The following is a 26278-nucleotide window of genomic DNA, read 5'->3' on the forward strand; positions in this document are numbered from 1 at the left end:
GTATCTCAAAAACACGCGAATGTAGGATAATATACGAGCAGAATTTACAAACAGTATTATTTCACGCGGCTTAGCTGCAGTTGTTCGCTTGTTTAAGTAGAGGGGCTTAAGTGGGCAAAGCTCGTTTTTCATTGCTATTTTCGGTATATTTTGAAAATGAGTGGTATAAATGAGGTATGTTTCGGTATATTTCTGAGGGTCAGACGGTATCCGCGGTCACACTGCTGCTCTGTCGTGCTCATACATGCAACGAAAAACTGAGTTGGGAGAGCGTAATTTAAAATGAGCAATTTATCGTTTTCATTTATCGATAAATCCGCGGTCCAATGTTATCAAATTTCCAATTTTTTTGAACCGAGCGGTTGCTGAGCGCGTCGTTGTCAAGTCAAAAAAGGTTCAAAAGTTGATAACGGGTTGTTGAGCCGGACAAAGACCACGAATAATAGTATATTTCACGTTGCCTGCAGTTTAAATTTTTTTGGGTGACAACAAACAAGAAAGAAGGAAAGAGAGAAAGAGTTAGTGCATGTTTGTTCAAAAAAAAGGAGTGCAAAAGAAACGACAACCATAACAACAAACACGCAAATCGAGTGTGTCCCAAAAGCAGAAAAAACAACAATATGGCAGGCCCGATCTGGCCATAGCCCATACGGTGTTTCCTTCCAAAAGTAATATCAAACCACTGGAAAAAAGCCGAAAGGAAAACCCTAAGGAAAAACAGCAAATACTTCGCGAGTGTGTGCGTCGTGTATCGGTGTGTGCGTCTCTCTCTGTGTGTGCGTGCGTGTAATCGTCGGGAGAGAGCGCGGAAAGGAGCGTCTCGTGTCCGTTGAAGAATTTGAATTTCGTTTCCCTTCTGTTCCTGCTGCAAAAATATTTGCCACTATTCCTGGTTTTTTTGTTAATATTTTTTTTTGCGTGGAAATGTCGTCGTCGCTGTTGTCGTCGTTGACGTCTCTGCCACCGTCGGCGTTGTCGGGAGCGCGACTCTTTTCAAATGTTCTGCCCGCCTGGCTCTTAAATACATAGAAAGAGGAGACGCAGGGAGGGGAAAAAGGTGCAACATTAACTAACGAGATTTGAAAGAGAAACAACAATAAATAAAGTGCAACAACAGAAGCAACAAAACGAACTGCAACAAATACACACACAGCAAAAACACACACACAAACACACTTAAAAAGAATCGGGCAAAGAAACAGCAACTGGAAGGAATACTAATACTGGAAAACTGGATTACAATGCATTTGCAGCGCAGCAGACAGCGCAGTCGCGCATTCACTTGGATTAACAAAATGTTCGCTCTGCCGCTGCTGACGCTGACGCTGATGCTGGCGTTTGCAAATTTGCCGAGCAGCGTCCAAGGAACGGGTAAGTGGGGTACGAAAGAAGGAAAATAAGTACACGAAAAAGAGGCGAACGGTTAGCAAACGATCATACCTACATAGGTGGGGGGGAAGTTTCTGCTGGTTGGGGCTACTAGATATTTTTGAGGGACAAATTTGAAAAATTCCCTTTACTTGAGAAATCCATTCAAATAGAAATTCCTCATGTTTCGCGCATTCCTCTTATTTCCCCTTCCTTTGTGCTGCTTCAAACACCTCATTCCACCTTTTCCTCATTCTTTTATGCTGTTTTCGTGTTTCCTTTTCGTTTGTATGTTCTTCGGGGTTCCCTTTTCCTGGCTGGTTCGCTTTTCGCTTTGTCTGTCTTCGGACAGGTGGTCGGTCGTTCGTTCGTTCGTTCGCTCGTTCGTTCGTTGCTGCAGGCTCTCGTTCGCTACCGTTCTCCCGCTCCCAATGCTTGCTCTCTCAGCTGCAGCCCATGCCTGCCGCCTGCTCTCTTTTCTTTCCTTCCCTCCCTCTCCCTCTCTCTCTCTTTGCTGGCTGCGCATGATCTGTTCTGTTCGTTTGCAGGCTCGACTCTCTCGCTCTCGCTCTCTCACTCTCCGATTTTGTATGTGCTGTGCACACCTTTACAGATCATTTATGCCGTCGGCAAATCAGTATTTGCCTAGTATTTTGATGCTTTTATTGTTTTGTTGGTATGTATTTATTTTGAGTAGACATTTCCTCTACAGCAGATGAAGAGACATGAACTATCCACGTACTTTTATTTGTCCATCAAACACTTCCATTTCCACTCGCCATAAAAGAAGAGCCAGCCAGCCCTATTTGCATATGGAAACACTCCATAAACAGGGCTTGGCCTGGCTTTGGCTCTTGTCTAATCATTATGTAAACACCATACATAAGTACATACCTACATACATTTGTATGCATGCATGTGTGTGTGTAGTTGTACGGATGGCCGCAGTAAATGTCAAACTTTCCAGGAATTACAATTTTTAAGTGGAATTTTCACTAATTTGTGGGTAAATAACACATAAATAAAATAATAAAAATAATAATTCCAAAGAATTTCTTTGGATTAAATCGACTTGTGAACGAATGAAAAAAGTACTATCCAAATAATCATTAAAAATCCTTGCTCAAAATCCATTTTCTTGAAGGTTTTTTTTCGTTCTGCAGATCATCAATCATGCGGTCTCTATCCCAGCAATTAAATAATCATTTCCAAAAAAAAAAAACCATGGTCCTTTTCTCGGTGGCAGATCATTGAACCATTTGGTGGCAGCATTTCCTCAGCTCAGATTTCCGCCTCTCAAACAATTTTCTCCTGTTTCTTGACGATATGAATGGGTGACAAAAAAAAAACCATTTGCATTTTCCCTAAAAGATACGAGATACGAGATACAAGATACGAGGCATGGGATCAATCAATGGGCAATTTGTCCAGATTTTAGCTCCTCCTCCGCGGCTTTTTCAAGTTTATTCAACTTTTAAGATTGGAAAACAGTTGTTGGTTTTTTTGCCTTTGAGTGCATTTTTGTTGTTGTTTTTGTGCAGGTTCGGGATAAGTAACGGTTTCCACGAGGGAACCAAAGAACCAACCACCGCATTCGATTTCATCAGAGAACAGAAAACGACAGCTGTGCTGCTGCTGCTGCTGCTCCTGGAGCCAAAAATGGAAGCACAAGCAGCGACGGCAGCGGCGGCAGGAGAGTCGGGAGCAACCCCTGGGTACTCGGCTCTCGCTGGGGTACCGTTCCTGTTCCTGGCGGCATATTGCACAGGCGCGTCCTTTTTGCTGTTTGCTCAAAGATCGAATTACGATAAGCCAGAAGGAGACAGAGATAGCAGGCAAAAGAGAGACAGCGACAGCGACAGAGACGGAGAGGTAGAGGTAGAGAGACGGGAATGGGAATGGGAATGGGGAGGGGGAGAACCAGATGGATGGGCTCCTACCTAGAGCCCCGAACCGCAAACAAGTTCTCGACCTCTCTCGCTCTCGCTCGCTCTCTCTCGTTCTATTCTCCAGATACTTTTGTATCTTTTTGCCTGTTTTCTTTTCAATGTCGTTCGACATGCACTCTCTCGCTCTTCGTGTTGGGTTCTTTTAGCTATTTCCTGTATCCTGCCTGGTCGCCTGCCCGCCTGCCTGCCTGCCTGGAATAACACCCTAAAATGGTTCTTGACTTTTGTAAGTCACGCACACAGAACCGTCCTTAATTAGCCCCTGCCCATGCACTCCCTGCACTCGATCTCCACTCCAAGGAATTACTAGACGTCTGTATGTGTATCCTTTATACAGCAGACTATCCGTGTGGCTTGCGGATCGTTAATTGTGCATTTTATGATCGAGAATCGGAGTGGATCATCGCCCCGAAAAGTAAATGGAAATAAAATGAAAGCCAGGCTGGGAAATGGGAAATCAAATGGAATCCAAAATATCGAAAGCAGTAGCTACCCTTTTTATCTCCTTAGAGATCGTTGGAATCGTAGAGAAAAACGAATGAAGATCTTCTTAAAGGGCGAAACCTCCGTCTCCTTCCAATGTGAAAGTGTCTCCAAATAAAAAAGGGAGGAGGCTGGGATCCTTCCATGGCGGCGTCTCAATTAATTTGAGACATCCACTTATCGACCATTTACTGTCACATTTTCATAATTAATCGATCCAACCAGCCAGCCATCCAGCCAGCCGTTCGGTTACTTTCTCATCGGTAACCCGAGAAGAGACTTAATTAAAAAATTACCAAAAAAATGCAGCAAAAACAGCAAAAAAAAAAAAAAAAGGCGATGCTAATTTCTCAAGTGTTAAATCTGCTGTTACCCGCTGCTACTGCTGCTGCCCTTTCCCTTGCCGCAAACTGTTGCAAGCAAAACCTGTAAATTGATAAAGCCCAAAAGAAACAAAAAAAAAATCAGAGAGCAGCAGGAGAATTTTGTTGTTGGTCACTTGATATAGGCCCTGCCCCTGCCCCTGCCTCGGGACCTGCCCCTGCCTGTGGCTGAAGAGCAGTTCCGTTTGGACAAGCCAGACTCCGACTCCTGCCCCCGAGTCTTGCCTCAGGTTTTGGATCAGGTAGAATTTCGCCTTGCCCTGTTTTTTTTTGGCAAGTCTCTCCGGAAATCCAAAGAAAAAGTTAACAGAAAAGATCGAAGCAGATCTTATAGATCATTCTGATATGTTTTCCCAAAGAAAGAGAGAGAGAGAGAGAGGCCGTGCATTGCATAAACATGAAATCTTGTATTTGTATTTTTTCCCAGCGATCTCCTCCCAGACCACAGCTACAGATACAGATAGATCTCTGCCTCTTCGCTTTGACAACTTTCCAAGTTTTTTTTTTGTCTTGGGAAAATGCTTGTTGCCACAAATGGTTGTGCCACTGCTGCGGCCCCAACTAATTATGAAAACAATCGTCAAAGGATGGATCGATCTAATGGATTCGATGGGATCCAAATCTCATATTTTTGGGTGGTTTTTAATGATGGACCTGCCCTCTCTCTCTCGGGCTATGGGTTCTGGCCAGTTTAATGAGTTTTCTTTATGGCCAGGGCGCAGCACACACACACACACACACATGCACAGATACACAATCCACAGCCACAAGATACATACAAAGACAGAGATACTGAAGAGACGCACTGACCGAACAAGTTTTTTTTTTCTTCTTCTTTTCTCCTCCTCCTCCTCCTGAATGGCTGAAAAACCTTCTTCTTGGGTTTGTTTCGTGGTCTCCGCTTTGTGTGTCTTATTCTTGAGCATTGAATCAGTAGAAGGAGAAGGAGAAGCACAAGAAGACGCAGAAGAAGGAGGAGGAAACACTTCATGGCATGGCATGGCATGGCCTGGGACGGGTCCAAAAAGGCTGACAACCTCAAGCAAAACGAAAGAGCGAGAACTCACAGAGAGAGAGAGAGAGCGAGAGAGAGCGAGAACAAATGAGAAAGAAACGAAGCAACGGATCCGATCCGATCCGACCAGACCAACAGCAATTTTTATAGATATTACCCCCAAAGTGTCGTCTTGTCGTGTCTCTCTTTCTTTTTCTCTCTCTTTCTGTTTCTTCTTGGCCAGGGCCAGGCTTAGACTTCGACTGGGACTGAGGCTGAGGTTGGTCCCCCTCTTCATGCCCTGCACGCGAGATTCGGTTCGGTTTTGGGGCCCACATGCGATCCATTCCGTTTCTCTTATACAACAAATACGACCATGGCTCTCTCTCTCTTTGGAGACAGTGCACTTTTTTGGGCGTAGGAAAAGCCTACTCCTTCCTCTCTCCATCTCTCCATCTCTTGTGTCCATCAGGGGACTTGGAATAGACAATCATCATTATATACACTCGAGCGGATCGACGACAATCGTTGATTTCGTTCGTATCTCGAGCTGAAACTGAAAAGTGCTTCACATCTGTATCTTTGGGCTGGTCTTCTGGACTTGTGCGTGTCTCAGATAATCATCTGTTGGCGCTGAGAGCAGTACACGGCAAAGGCAATAGATTTGGGGCTCAAATGGTGCGATGCATAGATACTTTGGTCTAAGATTATAATTTAGAGAGCTAAAATCTATCTAAAGATACTCTACACATCATAACGATACACTTTTTGAGCTCAAATGAGCATAAAACGTGCGAAAGATATGGTATGGTATGGATACGTTAAAGATATGCATTAACTGCTAAAGATACAAAACGTTCCGTACAGGTGTGACCAATGGGCATTTACAGACATCTTTGGGCCTTAGGAGTGCAATTACAATGTTAAAGATATATTGGAAATAGCGTAGATACATTTCTATGCCACTAGATATCCTTAAGATGCTTTTTCAATGTTAAAGATGTACTGCAAAAAGCGTAGATACATTTCTATGCCACTAGATTTCTTTAAGATACTCCTGCAATGTTAAAGATACACTGAAAATAGCGTAGATACATCTCTATGCTACTAGATATCTTAAAGATGCACTTGCAATGTTAAAGATACACTACAAATAGAGTAGATAAATTTCTAAGCTGCGAGATATCTTAAAGATACACTGCCCGTAGCGTAGATACATTTATATGCCCTTAGATATCTTTAAGATTCTCTTGCAATGTTAAAGATACACTACAAATAGCGTAGATACATTTCTAAGCTACGAGATATCTTAAAGATGCACTTGCAATGTTAAAGATACACTACAAATAGCGTCGATACATTTCTAAGCTTCGAGATATCTTAAAGATACACTGCCCGTACCGCAGATACATTTATATGCCCTTAGATATCTTTAAGATTCTTTTGCAATGTTAAAGATACACTACAAATAGCGTAGATACATTTCTAAGCTACGAGATATCTTAAAGATACACTGCCAGTAGCTTAGATACATTTCTAAGCTAATAGATATTTGAAAGATACATTTGCAATGTTAAAGATACACTTCAAATAGCGTAGATACAATTCTAAGCTACTAGATATCTGAAAGATACACTGCAAATAGAGTGGATACATTTCTATGCTAATAGATATCTTAAAGATACACTTTTCGTTGGCTTTAACCATTAAAGATACATTTTAAATGGCATAAACATCCAGAAGACACATGCAGCAGCCTCTGCAGCTGCCACTTCAGAATGTATCTCGAATGACAAGTATCTGAGCAGCTAATTAATGCTGCCACACGGTCATTAGCATCTTCCGAGTTCCCAGTTGGAGTTGAAGCGATCACTTAGCATCGAATGACATCCAAATGTATCTGTCAGATGCAGCAACCTGTCGGACATTTGCATAGGGTCATTCCCAGTCGATGGGTTTATTGGCTGAAGCGCCACCACCAAAGGAGTATCTGTATCTCTGGCTCCTCTCTCTTTTTGTGTGACAAATTAGCAGCCCCCTCCCCTCCGCCCAGTCCATCCCTACCCACAAAAGCTGAACCGATAAGTAAATATGAATCCAAGTTGTGTTTTTTTTTTTAGCTTTGGCTAAACATTCACACGCTGTCGAATGTCTGCCGGAAGTGTTAAATGCTTCAGTTTATTTAAACTACACAATAAGCCAGAAAGACCAAGAGAGAGAGACAGAGAGCGAGAGAGAGGGAGAGAGAGAGATACATCCATATAATATCACTCATATGCCCATTATTTTTATGGATTTTCAACTTGAAGAGAGAGAGACGGAGAGCGGCGGGCATAGGAGCAATGGCAACCCTTTTAATAAGGCCGTGGTCGTGGTCGTGTAACACCAACTGTATCTGTATCTGTTGGTTCGTGTAAAAGTATCTGAAAGTGTGCGTGTGCGCCTGCGTAGCGTTTGGCGCGCATTTTGATCCAGCCTCGACCTCTTGAACTCTCTCAAATAAAGGGAGGAATGGATGGTCTCTATGTTTCCCACGTTTCCTGAAATACTTCCTTTTACTCGCTCTCTCTCTCTCTCTCTCTCTCTGGGGCAGTGTATCTGCATCTCTTTCCTGCGTTGTGCGTGTGTGAGGGCGGATTTTGTCAAAGTGTCGCATATGTTTTCAAGTGCACTTCAATTACCCAAAAAAAAAAGAACAGAACAGAGCATGGAATACTTACAACTGCAGATGCGCTTCTCTTCCGTTTAGGGGCTGTTTACCCAATGCCCTGCCCCTCCCCCCTACACAAAATAATACTATCTCCCTCCCCGCTTATCATTCGCTCAATTACATCGTAGGGTAGGTCATACTCCATGTTGTCGTCGTCGTCGTCAATTATTTTCATAATATTATCTTTCATTTCGTTGGTCACATTATGCTAATCATTCGCGGGAACAGATGGGAATCAAGTGGATGGCTGGAGGGGTACGGGGATGCGGGGAGCACACTCTCAACTGTAAGAGGCCAAAGGCGGTTACTCAGTTGCCCCTCCTCCTCCTCCTTTGGCCCCCCTATAGGCGCAGCCCCAACTCGAAATTGAACAAGTCCATTGATGATTTTTGTGCGAGGAGTATTTCGCCATGAAATGCAAATCAATTTCCATCAAATGGGTGGCTTTATAGAACGGGGAGCGCTCTCTCAACTGTGAAATTTATTCCTCCATCGCTTTTCCTGTATTCAAGGATCACTTGAAGGCTTTTCTTCATCTCTGACTGATCATAAAATGCCCCTTCCCTGCACTTCTAATCAATATTATCCCTGAAATGACAAAAATATACTCAACGGCTAAGCCACACTGGAAGAAGGGGACTATCTTTCAATCAGTTGTCAATGAGTAATGTTTATTTTTTCGCTGATTGAACCATGAGAGCCATGATTGATTGTTGCTTCAAGTGTTTTGTGTGTCATTCGATATTGGTATTATCTTTTGGCAGGGGGAGGGGGACTGAAATATGATAAAATCCGCATCTCATCCACAATTTGCGACGCAAAAAGCTTTCTATGCTGCTGCACTGATAAGAGCGAAACAGACTCTGAGACTGAAGATCGAACGATCGTTCGGGGGCAGGGGCAGGGGCAGGGGCAGAGGAGTGGGGGCGGCTTGAATGAAACGTTCAATAAAAATAAATACTTTTGTGTGCAATGCCGAATAGAAAATAGGTAGAAACATGGAGAATGGAATGGAGTAGACGTGGACGGAGACGAAGATGAGACTGGAAGAGATGGAGAGGGGCATGCAGAGGCGTTGTAACAACAGCAGGGGCAGTGGCAGTGGCAGTGGCAGGGGCAACAAAATGCTGAAAGATTGTAAAGTGTTAATGAAAAAGTAGCCGAGATCTCGCTGGAGAGAGAGGCCCCAAAGAGAAGACCACGGCTATGAGGAGCAGTGGCGGGGTGTGGCGGACAGGCGGCAACGAGGAATGGGGGGGGGGGGGGGGCACGTCGTAAAACGTATAAACGAGTGTGGGAACCGATGACTGCTCTCTCTCTCTATCTGGCTCTCTTCTTGGATCTTTTTGGGTTATGTGGCATGGAATTTTGCCTTTGCTTTTGCGGTTGCTTCTTCTCGTGCCGCCTCGTTCCCCCCCCTCTACCCCCCACCATGTGCTGCAGCGTCTATTGTTGGTCTGGTCGAAGACCCATCGAAACGTCTTGCGTCTACGGCTTTTTGATAGATTAATAGGCCACACAACAAACACACACACACACACACACGCACAGTCGGAATTGTCGTCGGTGATAGCAAAAGACTCCCCCATCCCCCCCCCCCCCACCCCTCTATCTATCCAAAACAAACCCGAAACCCCAGACCCCACCAATTCATTCGTAGAATTGGTTCATGCCTTTTTAAGGGGGAGGAAGTTTGTGGTTTTTGTGGTCTACGGAATTGTTGTTGCAACATGTGTAGATTTGGGGGCATCTGTTGGAATGGTATTAGGTTTTCCGATCCACAATTAAGGCAACAATCAATCATGACTCTCAGGGATCTATCCGCAAAGAAAGCATTTCCGCAAATTGATAACTGATCGAAAGACACTCCCCTTCTTCCAGTGTGGCTTAGCCGTTGAGTATATTTTTGCCATTTCAGGGATAATATTGATTAGAAGTGCAGGGAAGTGGCATTTTATGATCAGTCAGAGATGAAGAAAAGCCTGCAAGTGATCCTTGAATACAGGAAAAACCGATGGAAGAATAAATTTCCATCCCATTTGATGGAAATTGATTTGCATTTCATGGCGAAATACTCCTCGCACAGAAATCATGAATGGACTTGTTCAATTTCGAGTTGGGGCTGCGCATATAGGGGGGCCAAAGGAGGAATTGGCTAACCGCCGATAAGGGACTTGCCTTTGGCTTCCATTCGTCGTGGATGGGGGGGAACGGGGTTCGGGGGCTTCGACGATAAGACCGAAAGAGCTTCTGGTTTCATTCATGACCCACCCACACACCCCAACCCTCCCCCCCTCCCAGTGGGGTTATATTTATTTCCATTAATCGAAGATTTGTTCTCCTTCATCCTTGAGCTTTTGGTTTCCCTTTTTCTTCTTAAATAATAATTATAATAAAATAATAATAGTTAAATGGGACCACAGATCCCCCCTCTCCCCTCGAATATTCTTATAGTCTTTCGTTGCTGCTAAGCCACACTGGAAGTGGGCGCTTTGCTCTGCTATTTTTGCAGATATCTATATCTATATAATATATAGTTTTTTTTGTTTTTGCTTTTGCTTTTTTGCTTTTGTTTTGTTTTTGTTGCCTCTGAGAAAAGCGTGAGAAATTTTTGGCCGTGGTTTTGTTTTAGTTTTTTTTTTGTTTTTTTGCCATTTTGTTGCTTCGTTGTGGTTTCTTTGTTGTTGTTGTTGCTTTCAGTTGTCGCAGCTGTTGGTGTTTTTTTTTTTTTTTATTATGCTGATAGCGTTTTGCTGCTGCTGCTGTGTGTTTTTTTTTTATACATAATTTCTTGAGAGAAAAATTCAAATTCGATAAGCGCCGCCGCCGCTTGGTAGCGTATAAACATTCACATTATTGTCTGGCCCCTGGAGACAGGACAGTTTTTTGTTTATTTGAACATTTAAACCGGTTATCGATAAACGATAAACGATTACCAAAGGATACCCAGGGCCAGGAGTGCCAGAAATGCAACGATGCAATCCAATACTAAAGATATTGGAGCTCCTTCAAAAATAGTTAGAACTGCAACTCAACTGCTAAGCCACGCTGAAAGAGAGAATGGAATTTTAGTATTTGGGGAATCGTATTTCAAGGGATATTCCAAGGGAATGTTGCATGCCACTCTGCTGGAATTTGTATCTCCGAATAGTCTTTGTATCCCAGAGATACAGATGCCAAAGACGATCCATGCCATGCCCGATCGCACAAAAGGGTGACAGAAACCCGCAGAGGTGTGGCCCACCCACCCATTCGCTCCCTCTGTGGCGGCTTTACTTAATTAATTTCCACCCGCGAAAAACAGCGAGAGAAAGGGGGGAGAGAGCGGTGGAGAAAACTGAACGCTTCATCGACAGAGCGTGAAAAGATTTTGTGTTTGGTTTTTTTCCGTTTTGTTTTTTATTGCGTGTGATTTACCGGCACTTGTAAAAAATCTACACTGTATGGGGGAGGGGGAGGGGGGGGGGGGGGGTGCGAGTTGTTGGTATTTACGCGCCGTTTAAACAGATGCCTGCACATGAAAATTGGCGGCTCTTCGGCTCCAGCCAGACAGACAAATGAGCTGTTAATTGCTTGAGTCGGTCTAAGCCCGGTTAAGACCTAATTAAAAATGCCTAACGATATGTGTAATGGATGGTTAGAGCGGGCATTGGATTTCGGAGTTGGATTTCGGATTGTGCATCTCTCACAGTCACGACATTCGATGAAAACAGGCGTGACTGTGACTTGGCGAATCTCTCGCTGGGCAGATTGTGATTTCGATCGTTGAAACGAAGCAAAGACACATCGAAAGAGAGCTAGCGAGATGGGTAGGTGCTAAGCCACAGTGGAAGAGAACCGCACCGAACCGCATCGCACCCACCATCGACTGACTGACTTTGACTTTTATTTGCTTTTCTCTCTCTTTTGCATTTGTTTATTGTTTTTTTTTTACATTAATTGAGGTCAATTAGTTTACACACAGATACAGATACAAATACAGGCAGCTATAGATACAGATACAGATACGAAAAGAGGGAGAGGGAGCGAATCAAATGCAGGGCATCCTCTGAGGAGAGCACTCCATGTCATTCTTTTTTTTTTGGAGATAAATGACTCAACTTTGAAGCTATGTATCTTTGTATCTTTTGTTGTTGTTGCTGTCGCTGTCATTAGCCTGTTAATCAGGGACTGCCATTTGATATTGTGCAAATGCACAGATACAGATACAGATGTATCTGCAAGATTTATGCCACGTCTTGTCCACAAGCCATCGATCATCGAATGTGTGTGTTCCGAAGACGCAGACAGACACTGAGAGAAATGTTTGCCAATACAAAAAATATTTCTCTCTCTCTCACACAGTGTGTCTTAGCTTTTCCCTTCCCCCGGTATTCGCACCTGTAGACGATCTTTAGACGATTGATGGATTGCAAAGAATTTTCTCTCTCTCTCTTTCCCAGTGTGTCTTAGCAATGGACCCCCCCCCCCCCCTCACTCTCTCTCTCGCAGTGTGGCTGAGCAGTAGATCGAAAGAGTGGCTTTATGTCGTTTTGTATGCAAGCCACAAAGCCCCCTCCTTCAGAGCAGAGCCTCTCCCCTCCCCTACCCCATTCGGGGCCGCAGACAAAGCGATTTATTTATCTCTCTCTCTCTCTCCCTCTCCCTCCCTCGCGGTGGCAATCAAAACTTATTGTCGTCGGGGTCCGAGAACCGAATCGCGCACCCCAATCCAGCCCCAGGCCGGCCCCCAAGCCCCCTCTCCCCCAATTCCTACCGTTTACCGTCTCGACAAGGCAGGAAATCGCCACACGCCCAATTAGCAAACAAATATATATTTATATATATATATATCTTTTGGCTGTTTGCGGCTTCGTTTGTTTAATTTCGTGTGCCAGATACTATTTTTTCTCCTTTTTTTTTTTTTTGCATTGGAATAAGCATATTTCCAGAGTGATTTTTTATTGCTGAACTTTTCAGTCTTTCCGCTTTCTTTGCTTGTATCTGGCGCCCCTGCTATTATTTTTTCTGCAACGCTGGACAGTTCCAAGTGCAGTGAACCTTCCTTCTTGTGCGATTGGCCACGGAACAGGGGAGCACAGGGAGGGGGGGACACAGCGAACGAGCGAAGATGATGACGATGTGACTTTGACATGCCGCCCGTGTGCCCTTAAAAGGCACAGAGATACACAGACACAAGCACAGACTCCCTCTCCTTGAGGGAATAGAAGAAGCAACAAACAAGAATGTTTCCCCCCCCACCCCCGTCCCCCCCGCCTTTCGTCTCTGTGGCATGTTAAGTAGACATAAATGGGCGACAAGTTGGCCAGATCTCACAGATACTGGTACTCGTCGCATGTACTTCTCATGGCAGGAGTTGATTGACCAAAAGGGGAATAACTTACCGAAGAAGATACTTGAGCATACTTGAGCTTGCGTGGGGATCGATCTATGTTAAATATCAACAAAATACTTTATTTTCACACACATGCATTTCTGTGTCCTTCCAGATACCGCGTTGATGGCCCGATCCTGCACACATATGGGCTGCCAGAATGGCGGCACTTGCGTCACACAGAACAACGGAAAATCCTATTGCTCGTAAGTTAAATCTTTTTCATTCCATTCCTTGAATCCCTCTAGAAATCTCACTCTAAAATCCCCTACTCCCCGAAAATCTTCCTCCAAATGAAATTCAAAGACAATAAAACACACACACCTTTCCATATGCTGGCATTAGAATATAATAATTTTCTTAATTTATTTAAAATGTATTTTTTCGGTATTTTTTTGTACTTTTTGATATTTTTTCGGTATATTTTACTTTGTACTTTTTTCACTTCTTGATATTTGTTCAGTCTTTTTCGGTATTTTTTGTACATATTGATTTTTTCAGTATTTGTTCAGTATTTTTCCCAAAAAAATTATACAATTTTCAATAATTTTGTCTTCAAATTCAATACGGTATTTTCTGTTTTTTTTTCTTGATACTTCTTGTCATTTGTTGAGTATTTTTTCGGTATATCTTGGTATTTTGTATACCGTTATATTCTGTTTTATTATCTCCTATAAGAAAGATGAAAGAAGAAAAATAAATAGAAATTTGAATCAATTTCATTTAAACATTTCTGTCGATTTCTTGGCTCTATTTATATGTATCTGATGATCCCAGAGGATGATTGGATCTCGAAAAATAGTTTTGCCATGATTCCGATTTTCGGATACACGAAACCGTAACCGAAACCGAAAACCCAAACCTTCCTCCGCCATTCCCCAGTCGCCATTCGCCATGGAATGCAATTCGATCTTTTCTTAAAGATATTTATTCCACATGCACTGAGAGATCTTTAATTATGCCATGTCTCTGTCTCTGGTCTCTGCCTCTGGTCTCTGCCCCTGGTCTCTGGTCTCTTCTGTCTCTCTGTCTGTCTCTGGTGTCTGTGTTTTCGTCTGGTCTGGTCTTTGCCGTCCGTTTGGCCCGCTTCACAGACTCGTAAAAATTGTTTCAACGACAGTCTGTCAAAATATATGGATACTCGTTCGTCCCTGTACCTCTCTCTCTCTCTCTCTCTATGTCTCTCTGTCTCTCTCTATTTATAATAACTCAAACAAAGTTATGCGTTGCGTACGTGCCGTTTGTTTTGGGCCGCATTTGATTTATTACAAAGACAACAAAAACAAAATGAAAGAAAACCGAAAACAAAACGAGGAACCACAAAACGAACCAAGTGAAAATCATGCGAACCAGCCCAAGGCACGAACCAGTCGCTCTCTCGCTCGTTTAGGGGCAAAACGATTTGCGAGGAATGTCGTTCAGCGTCGAACCCGAGCCCAGACCCGAACCCGAACCCGAACCCGAACCCGATGCGATGATGCGACCGATCCGATCCGATCCGTTGAGGATTGTGCGGGCGCTTTTGTCTTGCTCTTCCTACTCCTCCCCCTCCACCAACTTTCCTTTGTCTCTCCCTCTCTGTCTAGACAAATTTCAAGTTAAATTAAAAGTATTCTACTCTCCGTGCGATGTGTCCTTGAAATGTGTGTGTGTGTGTGTGTGTGTGTGTGTGTCTCCTGCACGTGATTGACATATGCAAATCCCAAGAAAAAGGAACAACCGATAGACGGGGGATCCTTGTTCCGTCTCTGATGCAGGGAGGGAGGAAGGCATCTATCTTTGGGCAATTACATAAAAGCCCGCTTAGTCTCCTTCCATTTTTTTTGTTGGGAGCCAAGGAGAAAGACACGACCCAGCCAATGGCCTCCCTCTCTCTACCTCTCTGATAAGATCGCTTTGAACTTTTGAGACTTGAGAGCAGTTCTCTCTCTCGCTCTCTCTCTGTGGATCCTCCATGGCTGATCCATTTACCGCATTGTCTTGATTTGTGAATTGCTAGCGGCTAAGCAGCTACGCGAAATGATTACGGCCTGGCTGTGTGGCTTGCCTTTTATTTGGCTTTTACGATCAGTTACCTGGGAGACTGGGCCTCCTCTGGATCTCCTCTGCGGATCTCCTCCGACTCCACACTGACTCCCTGTCGTCTTGTTTGTTTAATTGACTTGATTGCTACAGTTTGATGCAGTTTGAGGAGACTGCCACGACAAGCGTTTATGTCGAATCTCTGTGGCTCTGTGGCTCTACGGCTCTGTGATCTACGTTTGTTACTTGCCTTTTTTTGGCCATGTCAAATGTCGTGTAGCCAACCATCTATCGATCTCTCCTTCGCTTTGCTCAATTATGCACTCGACTCGACTCGACTCGAGTCTTCTACTCTTTACGACCAGAACAATGGCTTTGATTTATATGGCAAATAAGAGACCCGACCCGCTTATAGCCTCCATACACACACACACACGACACACACAAAAAGAATCGAAAAACTTGCGGTTTATGACATGTTAATGAGCAGCATCGTACGACAGCAAACAGCAAATCTCTTTGGCGGACATTTCTTTTGAAGTATCGAAACGATCGATACGATCTCTAACTGTGTTTTTGTTTCTCTTTCACTCGTTGATGAATCAGACCAAAAATGGAAGAAATATAAGTAGAAATCTCAAAACTTAAAGAAGAAGAAATGCATTTATCTGGATTTTAATGGCTTAAACTAGTAATTGGACTTGGGGTTGGCCAGAGCGCACTCCTGAAAGATACTCCGGTGGCTTTGGATTGAGCATATGAATAGATGTATAGAAATTTGTGTACACAGATGGATGGATAGATAGATAGCTGTATTCTCGCTGGTAGATAGACATACTCGTTGAATGATGGGCGGATGTACTCGCTGAAAGGTAGATATTTTATAGGAAAGTGTACTCGTTCAAATATATAGATATATAATCGTTAAAAGACACATTTACGCGCTGATATATGGATATACTCGATGGTAGAAAGGTACATGCATATAAGATATAATCTTTGAAAGATAGATATACTCGTTGACTGGTAACTGTACTCGTTAAGGGATGTTATCGTTGATAGAAGGATTCTACTCGTTGATAGAAGGATTTCACTAGTTGATAGAAGGATTTCACTCGTTGATAGATCGATTCGGTAAAGCCACTCATGATGGGATAGCTTTAACCTTAAAGATCTGGCAGATCTGGACATCGTTTTTTGGTTATCAAAAATTACAAATAAATAAATTTCGATTAAATATAGAAAATAAAATCTAAGAAGTTTTGAGTGTCGATAATGATCATATGATTAGTCTTTGGATGCATAGATACATTGAGATATAGAGAGATAAAGTTACAAATAGATAGGCAAAAATATGGTATTAGTAGATGGAAGGGCAGATAGATCGGTAGATAGATAGATACAGTGCCGCACTTAAGTGTTGGCAGCTGTTTTAAGAGGTTTTCCATCTCGATATACGATAAATTAATCAAATTTCTAGAATATTTCCAAAGATAGCAATTTTTAAACGAAAAATGGCCTAAAATTTGTCGTAAAAAACTGATGGCAGACCTCATAAAAAAGTGTTGATAGATTAAAAGAAAGATACTTGTGTAGATGGGTAGACGGGGCGAAGATCAATGAATAGTTTAAGGGAGAGAATGAAAGTGTTGCCTCTGTAGATGCAAATGTTGCTGTGGCCAAATCTGCATTGGAGGGAAGTTCCTTGCAGCCAGACCCCCCTTTCCATAGGGGAATACAAAATTAGATGCCAGAAAGTGAATCGCGTGGGGGAAAGAGCGAAGGCAGCAACGGCAGCAGCGAGTGGCTGTGTGGCAGCGAGTGGGAATGAGAATCGAGTCGAAGAAGTCCAAGTTTGTTGCCTAAGTCTTTTGTTTGCCTGCCTCTTATGGTTGCTCTGTGCCTCGTCTGTTTTCTTGGCCACCACACACACACACATACACATGCACGCACACACACATAGACACTATTCTCGTCTGAACAATTTACGTTTTTATTTGAACTCTTGGCTCACACGCTTTGCACTTGAAAAATGTTCTTTTTCTTTGGTTCTCGGATCACTTGTTTTCTTCGCTTCGCTTCTCCCCTCTTCTCCTCTCCTCTCTTCTGCTGCTTCTTTGGCTTTGGCTTTTTCTTTGGAAACACGCACACAGCGCAGCAGAACAAAAAAAATACAAAAAGAAAAGAAAAGAAAAAAAGTGAAAAACCAGAAATGGGAAAACCAAAGAAGGGGAAAACCGAGGCTGCAATTACTTTAATTAACTCATCATTAAGCCCAAGCCCATTGGCCATGGACATGGACATGGCCATGGCACCCCACCCCACGGCACCACCGGCCCCAAATCCAGGTCTCGAAGGGAAATGACAATGGAAAATCTTTCATCGGGGATAATCTGTGTGGAAAGGCGAACATTTGTGTATCTCTGGGATGACACATTTACACAGTGGCGGCCATTATCGTATGTCCGGCCATCCTTCGGATGTGAATCGAGAGGCCAGGGAGAGCGCTAAAAGATGGAAGGGCTCACTGGAAGGGCTCCCCAAAATAAATGTGGAAATAAAAACTTGTTTGCAACCTGCTCTGATTGCTTTTCTGTGTTACACAAGTCTCGAGATCGTTTCGATTCCCCTTGGGATCCTGCCCACTCCACGTTTCGAGGTCTCTTGATTTTTTTTATTTTTTTTCGGTGCTACCCCGAAAAAAAACCGCGCGTAGCCGTAGCGAATATTTTTATTGTGCATTCCGTTTGCATTTTACATTCTTCGCTTCGATCTTTTTTGCTGCCCTTTCATCTGCTTTTGGCACTGCTTTTTACTGCCTTTTTGCTCTGCATTTTACTCCTTTTTTCTCTTTCCATTTTGATTCCTTTTTGGCTCTACATTTTGCTCCCCTTTTGCTCTTCGTTTGAGTCCCTTTTTGCTCTTCATTTTACTCTCCTTTTGCTCTTCATTTCATTCCTTTTTTGCACCTCGTTTCAGTCCCATTTTGCTCTGAATTTTACTCCCTTTTCGCTCCTGGTTATACTCCCTTTTTTGCTCTGCATTTTACTCGTTTTTTCTCTTTCCATTTTACTCCCTTTTTTCTCTGAATTTTACTACTTTTTTCTCTTTTCACTTTACTCTCTTTACTTGCTTACTTACACTTTACTTGCTCATCATTTTACTCCTTTTTCTCTTCTCTTTTGCTCTTCATTTTACTCCCTTTTTTCTCTTTGTTTTACTCCCCTTTTGCTCTTCGTATTACTCCCTTTTTGGTCCTCATTTTACTCCCTTTTTGTTCTTCATTTTACTCTTTTTTTGCTCCTGGTCTTACTCCCTTTTTTCCCTGCACTTTACTCCTTTTTTGGTAGACTTTTTTCTCACTCTTTTGGCTCCCTTCTTTGTGTTCTTTTTCTACCCTTTTTACTCCCTTTTCGGTGTACTTTCGTGCCCTTTTTGCTCCCTTTTCTTTGTGATATTTTTGTTGTTTTTTTCCCCTTTTCGGCCTTCTCGTGCTCTGGTTTTTTCGGTCCAAGGCGTTGGCGTACAAAATTCCTTTGGCCAGGTTTTTTCTCTCTCTCTCTCTTTCCCTCTCTGTGGCTGTCTCTGTCTCTCTGGTCAAATTAAAACGTTTTTATTGAAACTCAATTAAGTTGCGCATTCTCACGAAACGTTGGATGAAGCCAGAAGCGAAGATGAAACTAAAAAGTTGATGATGATGATGATGATGGAGCTGTGTGTGGAGCAGATCAAAGCAAAAAAACAGAGAGAGGGAGAGACGGGTAGGGTAGGGTAGGGGGGAGGAAAAATGTTAATTATTCGAATGTTGAATGATGCATTACATAAATCTGGGACTTTTGTTTGTCATAACTCATCTTGAGCGCAGAAAAGTGCAAGATTTTCCCAGGCACACACACACACACACACACACATGTTAATTATATGGAAATATACACACACATGTAGATATATGGAATGGTTTTTCCAGAGATTCATTTCGATTACCAAATCGTATGGTTTATCGCCTAGAAATGAATTTTGAAACAGATCTTATGCCGTATCCCATAGAACTTTCCCCATGTGTTGCACATTCGGCTCTTCTCGGCGCACAGTTATTTCTAACCTGTATCCGTGCATCGAGTATCTGTATCTATGTACCTGAACCTGTAAAAACCATTTTGACGGACCAGTGTCGGCGAGAGATGCCTTTTTACCTGAGCCACAAAACGACAAAAGCAAAAACCAAACAAAAACCGAAAGAAGACCCTAAATCTCCACAAACAACAGCTGAAAATGGATGGATGGATGGATGGATGGATGGATGGATAGACCACTGATGGATGGTAACGGGGGGAGGGGAAGGGGAGGGGAGAAAATTCTTTCTTGGGTGTAAAATTTTGTAAGGCGGCGACGGACGGGGTCACGTCACGCACATCGTCATCCCATAAATACCATTGTTCTGTTCCAGCTAAACAAATAGCAAATGTCTGGGTGAAAGGAAGCGAAAGAGATGGAAACAGAGGGAGAGAGAGGGAGAAATGTTGCACCTGCCCATTCCCTAGAAGAGGGCGACAGAGAGAGAGAGAGAGAGAGCGGAGAGTAGTTTTTCACGTGAAAAGAAAAACACCACCACCACCGAATAATCATGTAATGCGAGAAGTGTGCTCTCTGCCCCCCTTTTGGAGGCTGCAGTTATGGAATGTGGAACGATCACTGGACCAGATCATCAGAATATCAAAGGTCGAGCTTATCTCTTGTCAGCCCCTCCGTCAACGGATCCGCGGGCAAATGGCATCCCTAATTAGACAGAATTCGCTGAGAGTCGCACTGGATCATGGATCATGTTAATTAGCAAAGCGATACGAGAGGTACAGTAGGCCACAAAACACACAACCGATTGTCGGGGGGGGAGGGGGGAGCGACTGTAAGATCGATAAGCGTCGATAGGCGGCGGTTAAACGAGAAAAATTATGCTTTTAATTGGAGGCTTTTGTCAACGGATTCCGAAAACCGAAAACCGAACCTTTGATTGCTCTCTCTCTCTCTCTCTCTCTCTGGAAGCTTTGGCGATGCTTGTGCCACGATAAGCACATTTAATGCCTGCCTCCTCCTGCACCTCCTTCTCCTCTCTGCTGGCTGACTCTTCTATCGATCGATCTTGATATTGTGCAAAGCTCAGCAGAAAACCGTTTGCCAGCTGCACACACACACACACACACACACACACACACACAGAGAGAGACATGGTGTGTTTGTGTCTGGGAATCGTGTGAATTGCACTAGAGAAATTAGATACTCTATAAGGAAAACAAGACCCCACGATAAACAGGAGCTGCTGCTGGTGGCATGCAGGCGGGCGGGGCTCTCTGGAAGCCGTAGATAAGTCCAAATGGAGACCAAAAGATGAATGATCATCGGGCGATGACATTAAATCATACGCTCTCTCAAACATAATCTATACACCCCACTGCAGGATCCCCTCTCCATTGGATGCTGCTGCTGCTACTGCTGCGGTTACCCATTCGTATCGATCGTGAGAAGAAAAATATATTGTACAGCATTTTACTCCATACTATTTCGCACTCTTTTGATGCTGGAGTTTTATGATTTAGCAGACCGCAAAATTGAAATGGAATCGAGGTATAATATCCCCTCCCCCGCCCCCTGTACTTTGATCATATCTGATCTGTGATTAGATTATTTCTTGGGGTTTTTCTCACAGAATTCGATTTATTGTGAGATTTTGTTTGCGGTTTTCAGAGATTTTCCCTTTCTGTGTGTCCACCATCAAAGGATGGCTATAATTTCCTCTATTCCTGCGAGAGAGGATGATAACTAACTAACGGCTTCTGTTCTCTGTGCTGCTGCTGCTGCTGCTGCTGCTGCTGCTGCTTCTGTGACTCATTCTCGACCATGGCTAGGATCATTGCCTATGGAGGGGCCTGCCTGCCTGCCTGTGGACCGACTACCAATGCTAGTCACGTTTTTCTCACTCGGCCTCTCTCTCGCTCTCTTGAGAAAACAAGTTACCAGCCAACGTTGGAACGAGCCCAACCAACTCCATTTCAAACAGCCTCCCTTCCCTCCTTCCCTCCTTCCCTCCCTCCCGTTTGCGAGTATAATTTATATTACATTAATTTTTTGTTATTTTTTTGCTGTTGTTGGTTCGCTGTCGCTGTCGCTCTATTTATCTCTTTCTATGCTTGGCCAGCAAAAAGCCTGACACCTCATTTGAATGATGGGGGAGGGGGGACGGGGCACGGGGGAGGGCCACCGCTTGCTCCTGTTTCGTTTCGCCTTTTTGGCCACCCCCTTCGCCGTCTCTTATCAGCATCACAGATCGCCTGACACAAACGCAAATGAGACTCGATGGTGCCTTGCTGCACTGCTTGCTATAACACCACTGCTTGTTCTGCTTGCACTGCTTGCTGCCCGATCATCTGCAGCCAGTGCTGCTACTGTTTTACACTCTTTTGGAATTTACCCGATGATTCGTATTATTTTTTCTCTATTTTGTGAATAGTTTTTTTTAATCTGAAATTATCGGAGAACTACTCGCAAGAGCTCGCAAATAATTGAATACTTAAAAAAACAGATCTTTACGAAATATAATTCGAACCTCTATTATCCAAAGAAAACGTTTGACTTACAGAAACGCTTTTTGTCAATATAGAAAAGTTATCGAAGCTCTACTGTGAATATATTTTATGCGTGTGTTTTGTCCTATTATTTTTCACAGTTTTTTGGTCTTGGAAATATTGAAAACATTTTTTATTTTATTTTTATATCTCTTGTTTATTTATTATTATTATTTGTTATATTTTTTGTTTTTTTTTTTTTTTTTTACTTTTACCTTAGAGGAAAATAAACATTAAGCAAGGTTTAAAATAATCATTGAGAGAACTTTAAAATGACTAAAAATTGTCATGCTATAGAGCTTTCGGCTGAAACATTCCCTAGTGTCCTGATTATATTTCACATAAATTAGACAATAAAAAATCAAATAATCAGATGGTCCGCCAAATTGTCAAAAATCCGCATTTATTGTACTGAAAATTCATACGATTTTTTATTCGTTTCCTGATGATATTTTTGTAACCAAAGCTGAAGTTTTCTACCATTTTTACTGTTTCTATTGCATGCTATTTTTTTTTTTTTTTTTTAGATTTCAGTGCTTTTTAGTGGCGTTAATTTCAAAAAAAAAAAAAAACCGCATTTTAATAGAAGCTTATGCTACTTTTGCCTCTACTATTACTGGTACTGCTGCTACTTTTGCTCTTCTTCTACTACTATTACTACTGCTATTACTGCTACTGCTACTGCTACTGCTACTGTTTTTGTGGCACTCCGACTACTGTTTGCCTCAGCCTGTCCAGGCTCCTCTTGAGCTCTCCCTCGGCAGCCGATCCTCCTTCTCCTCCTCGTCTTGTTCCTCCTTGTATCTTCGATTACAATCGACAAGCGAGCAGAGAGCAGGGCCTGTGATGTGCCTCTCCTTCTGCCTCTCCTCTATCGCTGCCTTTTTCTCTCTTGTCGATTGCTACAAATTAATGCTAAATCGAAATCTAAAGCATTTTCACACACTTGTAACGGGAAGTACGAAGCTGAAAGAAGAAGAAGAAAAAGGAAAAAATGAGATAAAAAACGCTAAAAAAGAAAAGCCGTTTTTCCTCCTGGTCCAGCAGTCAGTCTTCTCTCTCGCTCTCTCGCTCTCTCTCTCTCTGTCTCTTTCGAGCAGCATCTCTTTTGGCCTGGTCAGCAGCCGCCTCTTAATGATTATTCATTGGCTGTTGTTGTTGTTGCTGCAGTTGCAGTTGTTGTTGCTGTTTCTGTTGCTGTTGCTGTTGCTGTTGCACAGCGCGCCCCAGCAATGCGTGTAATTTTCTCATTGCCAGAGACCCCTGGAAGACCAAGTAGAAGCACCAACCGATGGAGATGCGAGCTCGCGATGGAGATGGCAATGGCGATGGCGATGGAGAGGGAGTACTAGGGAGGAGGGAGAAGAAAAATTTAATATGCAATCAAGATCGCGCACAAATTACCGTACATAAAAATTGTTTTCTCAAGGGAAAATCAACAACAAAAACAACAATTGCAACAACAACAAATGTCGGGGAGTGGAGATGGCGAAGAGAGACCAAGAGAGGGGGGGGATGGTGTGGCATATGGTGGCATCATTGTCATTATTCCATCAATTTGTTGCCTGCTTTGTTTCTTGTTTTTTTTCTTCTTTTTTTTCGTATAAAATATTGTTGATGGGAAGCTTATTGAACCGATTTTTCGGCCTGGTTTTCTCAGGCATCGAAGAAGAAGAATTGCAGAAGAAAAACCCTTCATAGAAGGATTTCCAGAGGAGTAGGAAATCTAGAACCTGCCTGCAACATCTGTGCAAGATTCAGCCCCAACAGCAGTGGCTACCTCTCAGTGGCAGCTGTGAAAGTGGTCCAGTGTCCAGGTCTGGGGCGGAAATGGGGCTACTTTGTCAGCTTTAACACTTTGCTGGACGGCTCTCTCTCGATCGCCTTCTGGTGCCAGCGGCTTATCGGCCAGCGGCGATCGGAGATCTGGCAAAGTGCCGCTGTAAAGCCGACAAGACCATAAACTAGTTAAATATAGTATATCCCCCACTGTATTCCCCCCCCCCCCCCCCCCCGCTCTTCCAAATGCAACAATTTTTAATCAAATCTAATAATCGAAATGTGTCGAAATTGCAGTTGCGATTCACGTTATGTCGGCGACTATTGCGAATACCGCAATCCCTGCTCGACGGTCCGTTGCCAGAATGGCGGCACCTGCCAGAAGACCTTCGGCAATGGCGGCATCTCTCCCGGCTTCTCCTGCAAGTGTCCGCTCGGCTTCAACGAGTCGCTCTGCGAGATTGCCGTCCCGAATGCCTGCGATCGGCATCGATGCTACAACGGCGGCACCTGCCAGCTGAAGACCCTCCAGGAGGCCACATGCGCCTGTGCCAATGGCTATACGGGTAAGTGCTCAAAATAGAGAAGAAGTTGGAAGGGAGTATCTCATCTAATGGCTATCTAATATTCCAGGAGAACAATGCGAGACGAAGAATCTGTGCGCCAGTTCGCCCTGTCGGAATGGTGCCACCTGCACGGCCCTGGCCGGCAGCAGTAGCTTCACCTGCACCTGTCCCCCCGGCTTCATGGGACGCACTTGCGCCGAGGATGTCGAGGAGTGCCAGTCGAATCCTTGCAAATATGGCGGCACCTGTCAGAATACTCATGGATCCTACAAGTAAGTGAATTGCCAGCCGTGCAGAGGTTTAAGTGCGCTCCGAGGAGAAGAATCGTTGCGGAGGTTTAAGTACGCTCCGAGGAGAAGAATCGTTGCGGAGCTTTAAGAACGCTCCGAAGGTGGGAAGGAAGAAAGGGGAAAATTTATTTAGCAGAACGAGTGAAAAGACAGATTCTACCTTTGGCCCTAGGACCGCTTCCAAATACCGCTTGTGGTGGATCCATGGGCTTTCCGAGTTGGACTGCCGGCGGCGAGTACCGCCGGACTGATCCATAGCCAATCGAATGGCGGTGGGGAAGCCTGTGATAACTCAAATGACGGCGACAAGTGCAAATTGTTTGCTTTGTTCGACAAAAGATCGGACACGTCTGATTCTAAGCAAACGAATTCTCTCATTTGCATTTCCCTTTGGACTTCCTTTAATTAATGGCAATTTAAAACTAATAACTTATAAAATCGCATTCAAAGACTGTCGAACGATTTGCATAGTTTATTGATTATTGATTTTGTCGTTTAGGCAACAACAAATTGCCCGCCAATTTCCACTCTAATTAAAATACACAAAACAGACGACCGATCGAGCGATCGAGCGATCGAGCGATCGACCGACCTGCCTTTAGAAAATAAATCAGACAAAAGATCTCAAAGTATCCGGCGATCTTTTGTTGTGGAACTGGTTGTTTAAATGATTTTCTCATTTACATTTTTAATTTGAAACACACAAATTATCCGAGCAGGGGTTTATCTGGGGGCAGGGGATAGGGGGTTACATCTCCACTAAAAAAGAGAAACCAATTCGAGCCGAAAAGTGCGATGTGAACATGTGTTTGCTGTTTGTTTGCTGTTTGTTGCAATTAGCATAATGTCAGGTGTAAAAGGGAGAGCATTTCGTAAACGAATAAATTGCAATTGAAGGGGGGGGAGCCATTGCCCTCCCCCTCTCGTTTCATGGGGGATGCCTAATGATCTTCTGCCACTGTTGAATGGCTCTCGCTCTCCTGCTACCGATTTGCATAAACTAACCATTCGATTTGAGATTTTTATGATGTTTCCATGCTAAATATTCTCTGTCTCTTAGTCATGGCTTAGTGTCTCGCCCTCACCTCCTACCCCCCGAAATGACAACGATTTTATTTGTCATCTGTCAGTCGGTGGTTTATTTATGAATGGAAACAAACGTTGAACACAAACGAGAATAATTAAGGTATTTGGTATTCGATATTCGATATTCATGTCTGTGGCCAATTGAATGTCGCTTTTTTTTTGCGTAATTTTCGGGTAGCACAGAGCCATGAATAATTCAGAGTCGGTCAAAGGTAAATCTATTGATGTGTATACATGATTCATTGAGGCGTATCCAAAGATCCCCACAGAGGAAGGAGCCCGGCTCTCCTGCTCCCAGCCTCTCCCTGAGAGAGATATTGGCCCTTGGGCTATTCGGCTGCTGGGTGTTCGTTCACATGTCAATCAAATATCCATCATTTTTGACCACCGAATATAACCTACACATGTATGTGCACTCGACGATAAAATGGCATAGTGAAAAGAAATTAAACAATCGGTTTTTGAATGCAAAAAAAGTTAAGATTAAGAAATCTTTTAAAAAGAATTTTTTATATATTTAATTTGAATATAAAACACTTTAAAATAAATAAAATGTAGTATATTTTTGGGAAATATTTTATCGAAATATAAAAATATTTATTTTAATTTTGAAATATACTTTAATTATATATCAAATATATTTCCATTAAATATTAA

At 43.2% G+C, this 26278-nt stretch overlaps 1 protein-coding gene across 1 annotated transcript in view; it reads left to right on the top strand.

The window, feature by feature from the left end:
• Positions 1-314: 314 nt before the first annotated feature.
• The window catches only part of LOC108155701 (neurogenic locus Notch protein), a 40818-nt gene continuing 14854 nt past the window's right edge, over positions 315-26278 (top strand). The window contains exons 1-4 of the mRNA XM_017286683.2: positions 315-1371; positions 13377-13467; positions 23977-24245; positions 24313-24517. Of these exons, the coding sequence (XP_017142172.1) occupies positions 1242-1371; positions 13377-13467; positions 23977-24245; positions 24313-24517 (695 nt within the window). The 5' untranslated portion in view covers positions 315-1241. The remainder of the gene's footprint in view (positions 1372-13376; positions 13468-23976; positions 24246-24312; positions 24518-26278) is intronic.

This window comes from Drosophila miranda, chromosome XL (genome assembly GCF_003369915.1).
Source record: "Drosophila miranda strain MSH22 chromosome XL, D.miranda_PacBio2.1, whole genome shotgun sequence".
NCBI classification, from domain to species: Eukaryota; Metazoa; Arthropoda; class Insecta; order Diptera; family Drosophilidae; genus Drosophila; species Drosophila miranda.